The sequence below is a fragment of the Pan troglodytes genome, chromosome 7, assembly GCF_028858775.2.
Source record: "Pan troglodytes isolate AG18354 chromosome 7, NHGRI_mPanTro3-v2.0_pri, whole genome shotgun sequence".
Taxonomy (NCBI): domain Eukaryota; kingdom Metazoa; phylum Chordata; class Mammalia; order Primates; family Hominidae; genus Pan; species Pan troglodytes.
Genome location: NC_072405.2, coordinates 25,458,188 through 25,475,755, shown reverse-complemented (window position 1 = coordinate 25,475,755; position 17,568 = coordinate 25,458,188). Strand labels below are relative to the sequence as shown.

The following is a 17,568-nucleotide window of genomic DNA, read 5'->3' as shown; positions in this document are numbered from 1 at the left end:
CAAGTATTTATTAACAGACATACTAATTTTTTTAATCTAAAAAGTCACTACACTCAATAAGTTTGCAACATTAAAATAAAATTCATTCTTCAATAATACATCAGTATTATTGATTTCTATCATTAGAATAATTTCGTTAATATTTTAACTTACTTCTTTTGAAGGATTCATTGGTAATGTAAAGATAGTTTTCCAGTATGACCAGACAAACATTGCAAAAAGTAGATGATAGGCCATCAGGCACACAACTAAAATGAGAGAAACATAATTATCATCATAATATGCAAATACATACGAAAATTATGATAGTCACAACCGATCTGCTTGTTTTAAAATAACCAAATTACCAATTATAATACATTATGAAAGTTCCTTTACTTTATACTAGAATAAACACAACTCAACGAATTTATTTCCAAAGCCAAGAGTTTTTTACAAAAATTCCTAAATGCATAATGAGATCTATGCCCATGAATAAAAGCCTCCCATCTGTAGACAGACCATCTATTGGCAAAATCACTAACAAGGACCTTTTCTAAATTGTAAAAATGAGGCCGTTACGCCTGCAAATTTAAACAGCAAACACAGCATTAAAAACAAGTGTTAAAACACTCAGGCTTTAAGAACTTTGCTGTACTGACACAGATAACAAAGGCAGTTCCTATTTGAGAAGCTGTTTGCTTATTTGCTTGGCTCTAGTCAAAGCTGGTGTAATGATAACACATTTAAATGGAGAACATCTGGACAAAGAGATTTCCTTCAGTGGGAGTTCAAGTGTCTTATTTATTACATGGGACAATTGTTTTAAAAAAGTGTTCTGAATACTTTTTTCAGTAATGCATATAAACACACTCTGGGTGGTGTTATAAAGTCTTGAAATACTATCCAAAATTTTCTTTTCTTTTCTTTCCTTTTTTTTGAGACAGGGTCTCACTCTGTCGCCCAGGCTGGAGTGCAGTGGCTCACCGCCACCTCCGCCCCCTGGGGCTCAAGCAATCCTCCTACCTCAGCCTCCTGAGTGGCTGGGATTACAGGCATGCCCCACCTCACCTGGCTAATGTTAGTATTTTTCTTTCTCTCTTTTTTTTTTTTTTTAAGTAGAGACAGGGTTTCACCATGCTGGCCAGGCTGGTCCTGAACTTCTGACCTCAAATGATCTGCCCGCTTTGGCCTCCCAATGCGTTGAGATTACAGGCATGAGCCACTGTGCCCGGCCCAAATTTTAAATATTAATTTTGTATATGGTGATAATGATTCCTTCTGGGTAATACATTAATACACAATTTAATTCTGTAAGATATCATTGAATAAAATACGCTAATTTAAATATAGCATATTTGGCATTTTAAAACTTTAATAGCAATTTTAAATTTTTCTAAAGAATGAGGATACTCATAGAATCATTAAAAATTTGAATTATTCAATAAGGCACTTAAATCGGTGTGAGATGACTAAAGCCAACAATATTTTTCATAAATTATGTAGGTGACTCAGTTATAAGTTAATAATCTGAATTAGGAAAGGAAATTGTTGATATCCCTATACCTCAAAGCCTTAAGAATCTCTGGCACAATGACAGCCATTTCAGGATAGAATTCTTTGCCAAGTGTCTGACAGAATTCAATCTGCAAACTTAAGAGAAATGAGACATCTTTAACCCTAGCTTGTCTCCACATTCTCAAAGAACAATTTATTAATCCCAACCAAATCTAAGTGAATACAATTTTTTTTCAAACTATTTAAAAAATCTATAACATTAATATAATCTAGCTTACCTTGTTCGCCAGTGTTTTCCATGGACACTGTAAAGAGAAAAAAAGTTTAGTCTTGGGAGAGTGTATGTGTCGAGGAATGTATCCATTTCTTCTAGATTTTCTAGTTTATTTGCGTAGAGGTGTTTGTAGTATTCTCTGATGGTAGTTTGTATTTCTGTGGGATCGGTGGTGATATCCCCTTTATCATTTTTTATTGCGTCTATTTGATTCTTCTCTCTTTTTTTCTTTATTAGTCTTGCTAGCGGTCTATCAATTTTGTTGATCCTTTCAAAAAACCAGCTCCTGGATTCATTAATTTTTTGAAGGGTTTTTTGTGTCTCTATTTCCTTCAGTTCTGCTCTGATTTTAGTTATTTCTTGCCTTCTGCTAGCTTTTGAATGTGTTTGCTCTTGCTTTTCTAGTTCTTTTAACTGTGATGTTAGGGTGTCAATTTTGGATCTTTCCTGCTTTCTCTTGTGGGCATTTAGTGCTATAAATTTCCCTCTGCACACTGCTTTGAATGCGTCCCAGAGATTCTGGTATGTTGTGTCTTTGTTCTTGTTGGTTTCAAAGAACATCTTTATTTCTGCCTTCATTTCGTTATGTACCCAGCAGTCATTCAGGAGCAGGTTGTTCAGTTTCCATGTAGTTGAGCGGCTTTGAGTGAGATTCTAAGTTGAATCTCTGAATAGACCAATAACAGGAGCTGAAATTGTGGCAATAATCAATAGTTTACCAACCAAAAAGAGTCCAGGACCAGATGGATTCACAGCCGAATTCTACCAGAGGTACAAGGAGGAACTGGTACCATTCCTTCTGAAACTATTCCAATCAACAGAAAAAGAGGGAATCCTCCCTAACTCATTTTATGAGGCCAGCATCATTCTGATACCAAAGCCTGGCAGAGACACAACCAAAAAAGAGAATTTTAGACCAATATCCTTGATGAACATTGATGCAAAAATCCTCAATAAAATACTGGCAAACCGAATCCAGCAGCACATCAAAAAGCTTATCCACCATGATCAAGTGGGCTTCATCCCTGGGATGCAAGGCTGGTTCAACATACGCAAATCAATAAATGTAATCCAGCATATAAACAGAGCCAAAGACAAAAACCACATGATTATCTCAATAGATGCAGAAAAAGCCTTTGACAAAATTCAACAACCCTTCATGCTAAAAACTCTCAATAAATTAGGTATTGATGGGACATATTTCAAAATAATAAGAGCTATCTATGACAAACCCACAGCCAATATCATACTGAATGGGCAAAAACTGGAAGCATTCCCTTTGAAAACTGGCACAAGACAGGGATGCCCTCTCTCACCGCTCCTATTCAACATAGTGCTGGAAGTTCTGGCCAGGGCAATCAGGCAGGAGAAGGAAATAAAGGGTATTCAATTAGGAAAAGAGGAAGTCAAATTGTCCCTGTTTGCAGACGACATGATTGTTTATCTAGAAAACCCCATTGTCTCAGCCCAAAATCTCCTTAAGCTGATAAGCAACTTCAGCAAAGTCTCAGGATACAAAATCAATGTACAAAAATCACAAGCATTCTTATACACCAACAACAGACAAACAGAGAGCCAAATCATGAGTGAACTCCCATTCACAATTGCTTCAAAGAGAATAAAATACCTAGGAATCCAACTTACAAGGGATGTGAAGCACCTCTTCAAGGAGAACTACAAACCACTGCTCAAGGAAATAAAAGAGGATACAAACAAATGGAAGAACATTCCTTGCTCATGGGTAGGAAGAATCAATATCGTGAAAATGGCCATACTGCCCAAGGTAATTTACAGATTCAATGCCATCCCCATCAAGCTACCAATGACTTTCTTCACAGAATTGGAAAAAACTACTTTAAAGTTCACATGGAACCAAAAGAGAGCCCGCATCGCCAAGTCAATCCTAAGCCAAAAGAACAAAGCTGGAGGCATCACACTACCTGACTTCAAACTATACTACAAGGCTACAGTAACCAAAACAGCATGGTACTGGTACCAAAACAGAAATATAGATCAATAGAACAGAACAGAGCCCTCAGAAATAACGCCGCTTACCTACAACTATCTGATCTTTGACAAACCTGAGAAAAACAAGCAATGGGGAAAGGATTCCCTATTTAATAAATGGTGCTGGGAAAACTGGCTAGCCATATGTAGAAAGCTGAAACTGGATCCCTTCCTTATACCTTATACAAAAATCAATTCAAGATGGATTAAAGATTTAAACGTTAGACCTAAAACCATAAAAACTCTAGAAGAAAACCTAGGCATTACCATTCAGGACATAGGCGTGGGCAAGGACTTCATGTCCAAAACACCAAAAGCAATGGCAACAAAAGCCAAAATTGACAAATGGGATCTAATTAAACTAAAGAGCTTCTGCACAGCAAAAGAAACTACCATCAGAGTGAATAGGCAACCTACAACATGGGAGAAAATTTTCGCAACCTACTCATCTGACAAAGGGCTAATATCCAGAATCTACAGTGAACTCAAACAAATTTACAAGAAAAAAACAAACAACCCCATCAAAAAGTGGGCGAAGGACATGAACAGGCACTTCTCAAAAGAAGACATTTATGCAGCCAAAAAACACATGAAAAAATGCTCATCATCACTGGCCATCAGAGAAATGCAAATCAAAACCACTATGAGATATCATCTCACACCAGTTAGAATGGCAATCATTCAAAAGTCAGGAAACAACAGGTGCTGGAGAGGATGTGGAGAAATAGGAACACTTTTACACTGTTGGTGGGACTGTAAACTAGTTCAACCATTGTGGAAGTCAGTGTGGCGATTCCTCAGGGATCTAGAACTAGAAATACCATTTGACCCAGCCATCCCATTACTGGGTATATACCCAAAGGACTATAAATCATGCTGCTATAAAGACACATGCACACGTATGTTTATTGCGGCATTATTCACAATAGCAAAGACTTGGAACCAACCCAAATGTCCAACAATGATAGACTGGATTAAGAAAATGTGGCACATATACACCATGGAATACTATGCAGCCATAAAAAATGATGAGTTCATATCCTTTGTAGGGACATGGATGAAATTGGAAACCATCATTCTCAGTAAACTATCGCAAGAACAAAAAACCAAACACCGCATATTCTCACTCATAGGTGGGAATTGAACAATGAGATCACATGGACACAGGAAGGGGAATACCATACTCTGGGGACTGTGGTGGGGAGGGGGGAGGGGGGAGGGATAGCATTGGGAGATATACCTAATGCTAGATGACGAGTTAGTGGGTGCAGCGCACCAGCATGGCACATGTATACATATGTAACTAACCTGCACAATGTGCACATGTACCCTAAAACTTAAAGTATAATAAAAAATAAATAAATAAATAAATAAATAAAAAGAAAAAAAAAAGAGAAAAAAAGGTAATAGGTTATATGAAGCTTATGGCAAACAGGGCTTGACACAGACATAAGGCATTTAAGTAGCTTAATAATTTGGCTTCCCTTCAAACCAACATTCTCTAAATATTTATTCAACTTTATTTGGAGGAGAGGTGAGCACAGTGTGGAGAGAGGGTGGAGGAAACGGCTGGAGGCTGCAGTCAGCCATGCCTCCATTGCGCACTTCAGCCCTGGCTCCTCTCCTGCAGAACAAAACTTGTCAAGTGTGCCCCTTGGGGGTCTTATTTCTGTATCATTTGGTTGATTGGTTTTCCTTCCAACTATAGAGTTCAGATAAAAGCAATGCTCTCCAGGTCATTACATTTCCGCAGGCATTTATTGCTCTTGATAAATTGGCAACCACCTGGTGAGCTTTCCACAAAGAACAAAATGTGTCCACAGCAGACACTCTTTTTTTCCCCCTAATTTCTAAAAGTACAAATGCTTATGCACAGTGACTTTACTTGCTCCCTGTTGCACAATGAAAGGCCAGGCAGTGCTGGGAAACTGCCATTCCTCAGCGGCTGTTGTAAATATTCCAAGCTAGCAGGTATTATAGATTAGGACAGGGGCCACAAGCGCTAAAGGAAGCTGCGGCAAGAAGCTGTATTTAGTAATCAAGACATTTGTACGCCTTTTGTATTGTCTATTTGTTTTCCCATTTGGTCTCTCTCTTTGTACTAGAGTCTTTGGAAGTTTTGCCCTATCTCAGCTGTACCAAGTCTGACTTTGTATATTTTTGTCCTTATTCAGCTTTTCAAAAGGGCACAGGACCTCAGGCCTTGGTGCTGGAATGAAATGCGCTGCCTTCTGAAGCCTGGAACCAGAGGGTAGTGTGAGAAATTTTTAAGATTGCTCAGTCCAACCAATCTCCTGCCCAAGAGAGCTACCAAATACAAGTTCAGGCATTTCTAGAGCTAGCAGAAGCCCATAGTTTCTTGGAGGGCAGCCTGTTCCACTGTTGGATTGCCCTAAGAATAAGAAAATTCATCCTTTCAGGGTGTTGAAATTGGCTGCTTTGTGACTTTTACCTGTGATATTGAGGCTTCCAAACCACAGCAACAAACAGAAGATCTAAATTACAGATCTTCACATATTTGATGTTATAGTGTCCCCCTTAAATGTTCTAGTTTACAACAACTAATATATGGTTTCCAGATCTCTTACTAACCTAGATGTGGCATCTGTAAATGCTTCCTAGGTTCTCCATTCCTTTTAACATTTCTGATCTCCAGAATGAGACAGGCAGGCCTGGATGACCTTTGATTTACAAATGGCCTGTTCTACAAGTCCGCTTGTAAGTCAGAGGCTAGTCAGAGTTTGCTTTCTCATAGAATCCCTGAAGCAGCTCATCTGAGGGCACAGGAAAGGCTTGAGGCAAGTCTGTTTTTTAATATCTGAACCTACCGCCACAGGTATGCATTTCTCTCTAGACACTGACTACACCCTGTCTTCAAAAGTGCTCCAAAATTGACAGCTCTTTTCTGGATCAAAATTTCCAATCCTTCAGTGGAGCCAATCTAAGGAAAGGAAAAGCAATTTGACTCCACTTGTGCATTTATATATGAATGACCCTACTGACCATTCCAGAGGTGCTGGTGCTTGCATACAAATGTGTTTGCTACTCCACTGACTCGAGGTGAGAGAACTGAAAACTAAAACAAAGTGACATTTTTGAAAAAGGTATAGTTAGGGGCTGGGCACGGTGGCTCACACCTGTAATCCTAGCATTTTGGGAGGCCAAGGCGGGTGGATCACCTGAGGTCAAGAGTTCAAGACCAGCCTGGCCAACATGGCAAAACCCCGTCTCTACTAAAAATACAAAAAATTAATCAGGTGTGGTGACATGCGCCTGTAATCCCAGCTACTTGGAGGCTGAGGCAGGAGAATCGCTTGAACCCGGGAGGCAGAGGTTGCAGTGAGCCAACATCACGCCACTGCACTCCAGCCTGGGCAACAGAGTGAGACTCTGTCTCAAAAACAACAACAACAAAAAAGGTGTAGTTGGTACGAATTGCTAATCTTTTTGACCTGGACCACTACTCTATAAGCCTGATATGCATTCAAAGACTTTGTTTTTAAAGCTATTATTATTATTATTATTGCCATTCACAGTTTGCTTTTCCCTAAATGTAATTCAAAATCCACAGATGTTCTATTTTTTTAAAAGTACACAACTTACACATAAATTCATCTTTATAGTAAATAATTGTGTAACATTTGTAGAATGAAAGGGATCAGTTCAAAAGGCTGTATCCAATTACACTTTCGCCAAGATTATGAGCCAGTTCAATTTCCTGTAAACGTAAGTCTGTTTAATTTTTGTCAACATCATAGGCCTAAATAAAAATCATTATTTTAGCATTCATTTCCCTTATTATTAGTGCAGTTTGGCATTATTTTTAAAACACTATGATTGGGATTTCCTTTCTCTTCTATGTGAATGATTATTTTCCTATTGGCCTACTTAGTTACTGAGAGCCTTTTATATATTCTGGACAGAAATCTCATATCTGTTATATATATATTGCAAATAAAGTTGCATATAGCTATTTTAAATGATTTAAGAAGTACTAGCAACATTTTTATCACTTGTCACTGATTAAATAACATTATCAAAGTTTGCAAATTAACTTATTTCATTAACAGATATATGGACTATGCAAGGTTTTGCTTTGTGATACTCAGGAAATGAATGTTCTTTCAACCATGTTTACTTAATTAGTAAATCAGTGATTTACCTTGTAATTTTCAGTTTAATGGCAGAGTTGTCAAGTTCAAAGTTTCCTTTCTCACAGAGTAAAAACACATGAAATACAAAGTTATTGTCAAATGCAAATATTTTTGTTCAAAAGTAACTGTTCAAGAAAAGATTGCTCAAATTTAGCCTCAACACTTTTCTAATATTTATGTATATAAAGGTAACAGATGAAAAATAGACTCATTTTTGAAACAATATAGATGGTAATCAAATATAATTTGATTATTTATAACAATACAAAAACTAAATAGCAATACTGAACATAATTGGGACAGGTCTTCTAAAAATAACTATTGGTTTTAATGTGGATTTTGAGTTTTAATCCAGGATTATTTAATTTTCTTACTTCACAGACAGAATTCCAGTTTGTTTGATTTAACAATGATGCTGATACCTATTCTCCAATTTTACCATAGAGAAATTTCAAGTGTTGTATAGCCTTCTTTATCCCATTTCCTTTAAACCAGCTATTGAGATAAATTAATAGTTATTTCAATTTTTGTCAACAGAAAACTGAGGTTTACTCAGTTTTTACTAAAGCAAATTAGCTTTATTCTCAAAGTCACAACGAGTAGCACATTAATTCTATCTTAGAAATTCTTTTATTTTCAATCTAAATATTTCCTGCATGTGATAAAAATGTTACAACTTCGAGCTCTGCTGGATCATATTAAAATTAATTCCTCATTAAAGCACAAGAATTGGCATAGAGCATCTGCCCCATTAGTGTTTACTGAGTAAGAGACTGACTTAGACAAACAGACCATGACAACTAATTTGAATCACATAAAACTGGTATATCAAAGTGGACATATGAGAAGTATTCATTTTTCTTTTGTGGGCATGAAAAACTCAAGAGAAAAGTTATTTCTATTACCATGTTAGCTTAGCACACCGTAGGACTCAGCTCATAGTTGAAAAAAGCGAAAGTAATCTCTTCTGTGAGGTGAAGAAAACACTTCTCTAAAGAGAGGAGAGAGGGAGAAGACAAAATGGTTCCTGTCCCTTTAAAAAGGAAAAAGCTGAGGGAGATACTGGCTTCAACTGGGCTTCAAGCAACTTTGAAAACAGACAGGGTCTATAAGTTTACAGGGTTCCCTCCACCCCCACCTTGGTTTTGGTTCTTCCTTAGTATTGTACTTTTTTATAGTTGAATTTGTCAAAATGGAAAAGTGATTATTACTAAGCATAATAGCACCAAAGAGCAATGGCTGGGGATAAAGAAAGCAAGGTCCAATCCTGCCTCTGCCACTTGCTGGCTTACACAAGCTATCCCACTTATTCCACTACAAAATGAGGGTGATCGCTGCAGCAATAGCATTAGGGCTGTAGGGAGAATTCAAAGGGACAATAAAAGAATGTACTTAACACAGTGCCTTGTGTAGAGTAAGCCCTATGAATGTACAATTATAATATATCATCTTTCATCTTGATAATATTAACTGTAATGTATAATGTATAGGAAAGGGGGCTAAAAAAGGAAGATAAATTACAAAGAGAAAAGTAATATTTGTACAGGCTCCTGAAAGAAATAAATGCAAAATGTTGAACAAAAATAGACTTGGCGAATGAAAATAAAAGGTGAAAAATAATGTAAATCTGAATTATCTTATAAGTCAATTGCCTTTTTAAACGGATGTGTCATTTCAGAAACTTGTTTAAACCAAAAAGGTGGTCTTCATTCTTAACACAGAGTAATGATGAGATGTTAAAACTTCGATCTTGATGTGCCAGTTAGTCCTTTTGAGAACTTAAATGTGAAAGAATCTATTTTGGATAGGCACTGTTTAACTTAATGAATAAAAACAATTACTTTAAAAAAAATAAAGACCTAAATCTTATAATCACCCCAAAGAAGTTAGGTGCAGTTTATTCCTGGGAATTAAAAGCACTGCTATTATTACACTAAAATATTTACCAATCCTACATCTGGTGGATGGCACCATTCATACCATCTAAATACACACAATAGGAACACTGTGAATCACAATTTTAATTTTAATTTCAAACACTTATTTGCCTCATTTTATCTTGGATTAGCCTGATTTCTTTTTGGTCCATGCCCTACAATGATAATATTTTGCTTTAGTCTAGAATGATTTATATATATTAATTTAGTCTAGAATGATTTAAATTCAACCTTGATTAAAAGCAGGAGATCATCTCAAAGGTTATTCCACTCGTATATTTTTTACCAATTGATTATTTAAAAATCGGCTTTGGTGATTATTATTAAAGTGTTACTGTCCTAAATGGTATCTACTGAGATACAGCAGCCTAGTAAACTGATGGTAACTTAAATCTAGTTGAACTTTTAGTCATAAATATATCCAAAATTCAAGCTTTCAGATACTTACATGGCTACTTGTGTGCTACTACGCCTTCATAATAGACAAAAAATGAACTCCCCCTTTTGAATTAGCAAAGAACAGTAAAGTGTTTCTAAAACAACGTGATTTTGGGGTATTTTATTGCAAATGTATATTGCTGTGATTTTAACATTTATTTTCTTAATCTGAATTTTCTTTTTCTTGTCTTCAAATTCAATCTCTCTCCTTTGGAGGAATAATTTACCTTTATTGCTCATACACAGTAACTTTTCAATATAAAACCACTATGCAATTTCCAGCCTAGCCTCAGACATCTGATAATGAAGAATACCGCCCCCCCCACACACAAACACACACACACACACACACACCCTAAAACAGAGATTTGGTCCTAATGAATGAATCTTAAGGATAATTTTATAGCCAAGCTCTACATTTTTTCTGTTTATCTTTAACTCATTTATTGAGAAACATCAATTGACTATACTGTGCTTACACTGTTGAGAACAAAATGGTAAATAAGACTCTACCTCTGTGCTGAAGCTTAGCGTTTATGATATCATTTTAGTTAGAAGTAAAAACTAGCTGAAAAAACAAGGATGTAGTTATGAAAACATTTTCAGTTAATTCACAGAAGTAGCTCACATTCAAAAGATTATGACAAAAATACTTTATGCTTTAATATCTTTATAATATGCTTTAACATCTCCTGTCCCAACAAAATCTGTCCCGACTTCATGTCTCTAGCTGCCATCCCACTTTCTGGCCTTTTCACAGGAAAATTTAACAATCATCCAAAATCACTCTCTCTACCCCCAACCTCCTTTTACCTCCTCGTCCAACTCCAATTGGTCTAATTCCCCAGCATTCCACTGCAATCACCCGTGTCAAGGTCACCAACACCCTCCCTAAGCTAATTTTCTGTACTCAAATTACTCTAACAGAATTAATTATGCTCTTCTTTTGGAAAAAGTCTGTCAAATTCATAGAGAATTCTTTGACAAAATTGGCCAGGGGAACCCCTTGAAGCCAAATCCTTTGTCCTTTTAGCTACTTTCCAAAAATCTCTCGTTCATTTTTAGTGTATTAGAGGTCAAGAGTGACACCCCTTCCAGACCTTATTTAATGACATGCAAGAAAAATATGTTATTCACGTTAACATTTTCAGTTTAATTGCAATGGTACCCTTTTCTTCCTAATACATTTTTGAATTTATTTTCTTTATAACCTATCTACTTATATATTTTTATATATTATATTTTTTATTATACTTTAAGTCAAACTGTTTCTTTTTTTTTCTTTGTTGTCCTCATATGTCATTGTGATTTTATTGATAACTCAAAACGCCTGCCTTTCTCTCCAAACTCACCTCACACGTCTTTCCTCTTGTGCATGATTCTTCTGTCACTCTGGGCTTTCTTGTGTCTTAACCAAGCTAACATTGTACCCTCCCTTGATCCTCTGCACTGGCAGTGAACTGGGTGGTAGGAGACCTGGACTCCAGCCCAATCCTCCCAATATGTGTGATCTTGATCACGGCACTCAGCTGAGCGGCGCTTTAATTTTATTGTTTAAACTAAAATTTGCACTTTATCTTGAAGGTTTCTCTGGCTATAAAATTATCTTAAATCCTACCCTGATGTATTCTCGGGGCAAAAATCTTGACTTTTGAAGACCTAAGGCAAAAGTCATTCTAACAACTAACTGATCAGTAAATTAGCAGGAACTGCTTTGTCAAGGACAGATAAGTAGCTTCAAAATAGAAGCAAAGGTTAACAGTAAGTCTTTGATGGTGCAAAACTTGAATTCCAAACACACGGTTTTCAGTTTGTACTTTCTCAGTTAACATACAAGCCAGTCCTGATATTCCTAACAGTCTACTAACCACAAACACGGGGCAAGGCAATCGACTACCTCAATGGATCCCCACACAATTCCCTGAAAATTCATTTTGCAATAAGAAAACCATGATCTCATTTAAAATGCAATTCAGTGATATCATCTCACTAAGAACCCTCCCAAGGTTCTGCACTCAATTTACAGTAAAATAAAGTCCAATCTCCTCACTTCAGTCTCAGTGGTCAAGCATGATCTGGCTCTTCCTCTCTGTCCTCCAAGACCACTTCTGGTCACTAGTCCCTTTGCTCACTAAGCTGCAGCCACACTGAGTTCCCGTTTCAAAAACACACCAAACCTTAGCGTCTGTGCCCAGTCTGAAAAGCTCCACACCTGACTCCACGCTTGGCTCCTTCTTTCTCATCCTTCAGGGTGCAGTTTAAATACCAGCTTTTCCTGTCTAGTTAGACCCTGCAATCACTATGGCAATACATTATTCGTCTCTTAGCATCTCACAGAACCTGTATTTTCATTTATTTGTGTCTTTTCCATGACTCTCACTGAGGTTTGAATCCTGTGTGATGTTTTATGTTGAACAAGTTATTTAGATTCTCTGAACATCATCTCAATGTTTATCTCACCGAGCTCTTTCGAGAATTAAACTAGAAGGTAAAAGCACCTAGAATAGAATTTGGCGCATTATTAAGGTCTGTTCATCAAATATGGAGGATAAATTCATCACCAAACTGTGACATGTTAGGAGTAGGAGTTTCCTAAAGTTTAGTGCTAGCAGTTTATTAACAATCTAGGGGAAGAAGTGCATAGTGAATAATTAGCATGTAGTAACGCTAAAATTTTCTGCAGCGTGAAATGCCAAGTTGTTAGGAATAAACTGCTGGAAAGCCTTTTAAGCGTGAATAAGCAGAAAAATGCAAATAAATTACAATGTGGGTGAATTAGCAGAATGAGAAAAAAACTAAACCAGTAAATTTTTAAACTTTTGCCCTACGTCTCCCAGAGTTCCTTTCCTGTCAACCCCACCCACACCTGCAACCCACGACGCCCTGTCCAGATTCTAACAGGGCTTGGCATGCATTGGTCCTATGCCAATGCCCTATGGAGTCTGATGATTTCCCCAGCCTCTACCTCAGAACACATCTCTAAACAGCTATACTGAGCTAAACTATGCTAGAAATTATCAAAGAACGATGGAAAATGGCCCAGAAATGACTGGCAACCTTTTCCTGAAGAATAGCACAATGTGACTGGGTGCGGTGGCTCACATCTGTAATCCCAGCACTTTGGGAAGCTAAGGCAGTTGGATCGCTTGAGCCCAGGAGTTTGAGACCAGCCTTGGCAACATGGTGAAACTCTGTCTCTACCAAAACAAACAAACAAACAAAAACCCCACAATTAGCTGGGTGTGGTGGCACACACCTGTGATGCCAGCTAGTCAGGAGGCTGAGGTGGGAGGATCCCCTGAGCCCAGGAGGCGGAGGCTGCAGTGAGCTGAGATAGTGCCACTGCACTCCAGCCTGGGCAACAAAGCCAGACTATGTCTCAAAAAAAAAAAAAAAAAAAAAGAATAGCACAATATCAAACACAAAAATGAATAATACTAAGTTAAAGCATATAAACCAAGATATGGGAAGTCTCTTAAGGGTAGGTTATGACCCAAAAGATTTGCTTTCTGTGCTTTGGCCTCTAGATCAGCCATCAAAAGCTTCTGCATAACACTATTAACAATATAACAAAAACTAGTGACTGTGTGTTAAGGGAAGCCTACTGAGTGCAACATCCAAACATATCTCCCTTCCAGCACAGTAGACTCGAGGCTGCCCTGATTTTCCTCCCTTACCTGCTGGGCTATGAGATCAGGTGTTCATCACATTCCAAGTCTTCGTGATAATACCTGTATTTGCTACAGCTGTCATAACAAAGTATCACAGACTATGGGCCTTAAATAGAAATCTATGTTCTCACATTTCTGGACTCTAGAAGACGGAGATAAAAATTTTTTTTTAAATTATAAATTAGCAGGCCATCGTGGCATGCACCTGTGGTCCCAGCTACTCAGCAGGCTGAGTCAGAAAGATTGATTAAATCTGGGTGGTCGAGGCAGCATGAGCTGTGATTACTCCACTGCATTCCAGCTTGGGAGACAGAGCAAGACCTTGTTAAAAAAAAAAAAAAAAAAAAGAAGAAGAAGAAAAAGAATAGAGCACAAATTGAGGTGTCGGCAGGGTTGGTCTCTTCCTAGGTCTCTCTCCTTTGCTTGCAATGACCACCTACTCTCTGTATGTTCACATCATTTTCCCTCGATGCCTCTCTGTATCCAAATTTCTTCTTTTAAGGACGGCAAGTCACGTTGGATAAGGGATTACTCTGATGACTTCGTTTTAACTTAATTATTTCTTTAAAGACCCTTTCTCCAAACAAATTCTGAAGTCCTGGAGTTCAGGACTTTCACCTAAGAATTTTGGAGGCACAGAATATAGCTTGCAGCATCCTCCAAAATCAGACTGCAGCTTTACAGGAGCATTTGTTGAATGCTCTCTATGCCAGGGATTTGTGCTCAATTCTTTTTCTTTCTTTCTTTCTTTTTTTTTTTTTTTTAAGACAGGGTCTTTTTCCGTCTCCCAAGCTGGAATGCAGTGGTGCAATCACGGCTCACGCTGCCTCGCCCACCCAGATTTAATCAATCTTTCCGCCTCAGCCTCCTGAGTAGCTGGGACCACAGATGCGTGCCACCATACCCTGCTAATTTATAATTTTATTTTTTTTTTGTAGCCATAGCGTCTCCCTTTGTTGTCCAGGCTGTTCTTGAACTCCTGGGCTCAAATGATTCTCCCGCCTCAGCCTCCCTAAGTGCTGGGATGACAGGCATGAGCCACTGCACCCTCAATTCTTTGAATGTTGATCTCATTTAAACTTTACAACCATCTGTGAGGTTGGTATTATTATCATTTCAAATGCTGAGAAGACAGTCTCACAGAGGTATAACTTCTAACGTCATCCAAGTCATGATGGGATCTACATATAGTCCTGTTTGGCCCCAAAACTCATGCAAGGATTCTGTGTGGCCTGCCAGGATCTGTGACATCGGATGCCTCGCAGCCACTGGGCTGCTTTGTCCTGGGCAGCTGTTCTCTTCCTTGCTTGCTCTCAGTTCTTGGTCTGTGCTTGATACTCCTGCCACTCCCTGTTACTTCTGATCTGGGTCACTCTAGAAAGTAGGGTTTAAAATGTCCTCTTCTGGTCACCCTTGCTCCACCAACCAACTTAAAACCTCTGCAAACATAATTTTACAAACTTTGGATACAAAAAATTCAAATTATTGGCCATATTTCAGGGCACTACCTGAATATGGACTTTCCTAACCATCACACTTCAAGAATTTGGGGAGGAACAGGGCTCTGGGTTCCTAGAGCAACAGTAAAATGGTGATACTAGAAAGAGTAAGAGATGGGATAGGCTTCCTGACCTCCATCCACAGCAGAAGAAAGGAGGAACGATAATTACTCCAATTTGTACTACACAGGCACACTCCTAAAACACATTTCTCACATGTAGACACTGACATTAAGAGAGACAGAATATGGATCTCTCCTGGTTGGTAGCTCTTAATCCTTACGTTTATAGAAGTCTCCAGGTTATAAGTGTTACTCAGCATTTCTTTATTATTATAATTCACTGCATTAAGAAGACTTGAGATCTACTCTCTGAAATAACTGTAAGTGCATAATACCATGTGGTTGAGTATAGGCACATGGATGTAGAGCCGATCTCTAGAACTTATTCATCTAACGTAACTGAAACTTTATACCCACTGAACTGCAGCCCACCCCCCATCTCCTTCTCCCTTCAGCCCCTGGCAACCACGAAACGGTCTCTGTTTCCTTTAGTTGACTATTGTAGATACCTCTGTTGTGCTTGAGCGCGTTAGAGAAAACGTCACACTTTGAGACGAATTAAAAGTCCGTATATTTAGCCGGCGGCCAAGAGACAGCTAACGCTCAAAGTTCTCTCGGCCCTGAAAAAGGGGCTAGATTTTCTTTTATACTTTGGTTTAGAAAGGAGAGGCAGGGTCTAGTTAAAACAATTTTACAGAAGTAAAGTAGGCAAAAAAGTTAAAAGGATAAATGGATACAGGAAAGTAAACAGTTCCAGGTGTAGGGGCTTTAAGACTATTAACAAGGTGATAGACGCGGGGCTTCGGGCGTTATCAATCGGACGAATTCCTGGGAACTTCGGATATAGTTTGCCACAGTAGCTTATCAGTTAATTGCATTCTTGGATGTGCTGGGAGTCAGCTTGCACAAGTTAAGTCCTTGAGGAAGGGGCTGCCAGTGAAAGAGCCAAGATGGAGTCTGTCTGGCTCTCTTAGCTAAAGGAGAGTCAATTCAGGTGGAAACAAGGCTAGGTGATTAAAGGAAAGGGAGAGTCTAAAAACAGGGTTAGTAAAAACAAGGTTGGGCATTACACCTCATACAAGCAGAAGAAGGCAGTATCTGTCCTTCTGTGACTGGCTTTTTCTCATGTAGCCCAATGTCTTCCAGGTTCATCCATGTTGTCACATGTGGTGGAATTCAACATCATTTCTGTAGCAATTTGATGACCAAATCATTGCTCTAAATAGCTAAGCAGCTCTACTCGACAGAAACAGATGGTGTAAAATCTAACGTATCTAATTGAAGGCTGGGTAAACATTCACTGAATGTTTGTATTTAAATCATTAGGAATGTGTGGGTCTTTCAATCTATCAGTTCTGAAAAAGGAATAAAGACGTCACCTCATAATGACGGCCATGAAAAACTCACTGCCACTTTCATCTTGGCAAAGGGAAGGACCATTTCTGAATCACTGACTGCACTAAGCAATGTAGATAAATAAGGAAATCTGATCTCAGGGCTGGCCCCCTGATCTTAGTGTCCTCATTTCAAAGCTTACTCAATGGAATCCTATAATCCCTGTCTCAAATTAAAATAGAAGAGGCTCCTAGTGCCAGCAAGTTGTGGAGATTTGAGGGCAGCTGTAAGTTTACTTCTCCTGTTTAGATAGAGTTGTATGGGTCTTTCCTTTTCTACACATGGCTACAACTCAACTCCAAGTTCCTACAATCACTGAATCGTTTCAGCCCCACCCCCTTCCTTTCCAATTCCAGATTCCCTTCTTGAGGAAAGACCACAGAGGCCATGACTGACTCCGTAGAACCATGTAAGTCTATGGTGGATACTACACCCTCAACAAAGATCTGCCTGCTTTCCACATAATGGCTATTTACCAACCCAGGGGAATGTCAACTAGGGATTTATGTCCTGAAATACTCCCCTTATTAGTCAGAACCAAAATTTTAGAATTGGAAGTGCCTCAATGATTATTTTGCCCAATGTAACACTCAACTTTCTTATATATGTGTGGATGTATTTATTTATTGGTAGC

The 17,568-nt window shown here is 38.3% G+C and overlaps 1 protein-coding gene across 3 annotated transcripts in view; it reads right to left on the bottom strand.

Moving 5' to 3' along the window:
- Nucleotides 1-17,568, bottom strand: part of ZDHHC2 (zinc finger DHHC-type palmitoyltransferase 2) — a 68,100-nt gene that overhangs the window by 36,199 nt on the left and 14,333 nt on the right. For all 3 annotated transcript variants that reach the window (XM_519614.9, XM_063816185.1, XM_024345000.3), the window contains exons 2-3: nucleotides 1,776-1,802; nucleotides 154-248 (exon numbers count right to left, since the gene is read on the bottom strand). In XM_519614.9, coding sequence (XP_519614.3) covers nucleotides 154-248; nucleotides 1,776-1,802 — 122 coding nt within the window. The remainder of the gene's footprint in view (nucleotides 1-153; nucleotides 249-1,775; nucleotides 1,803-17,568) is intronic.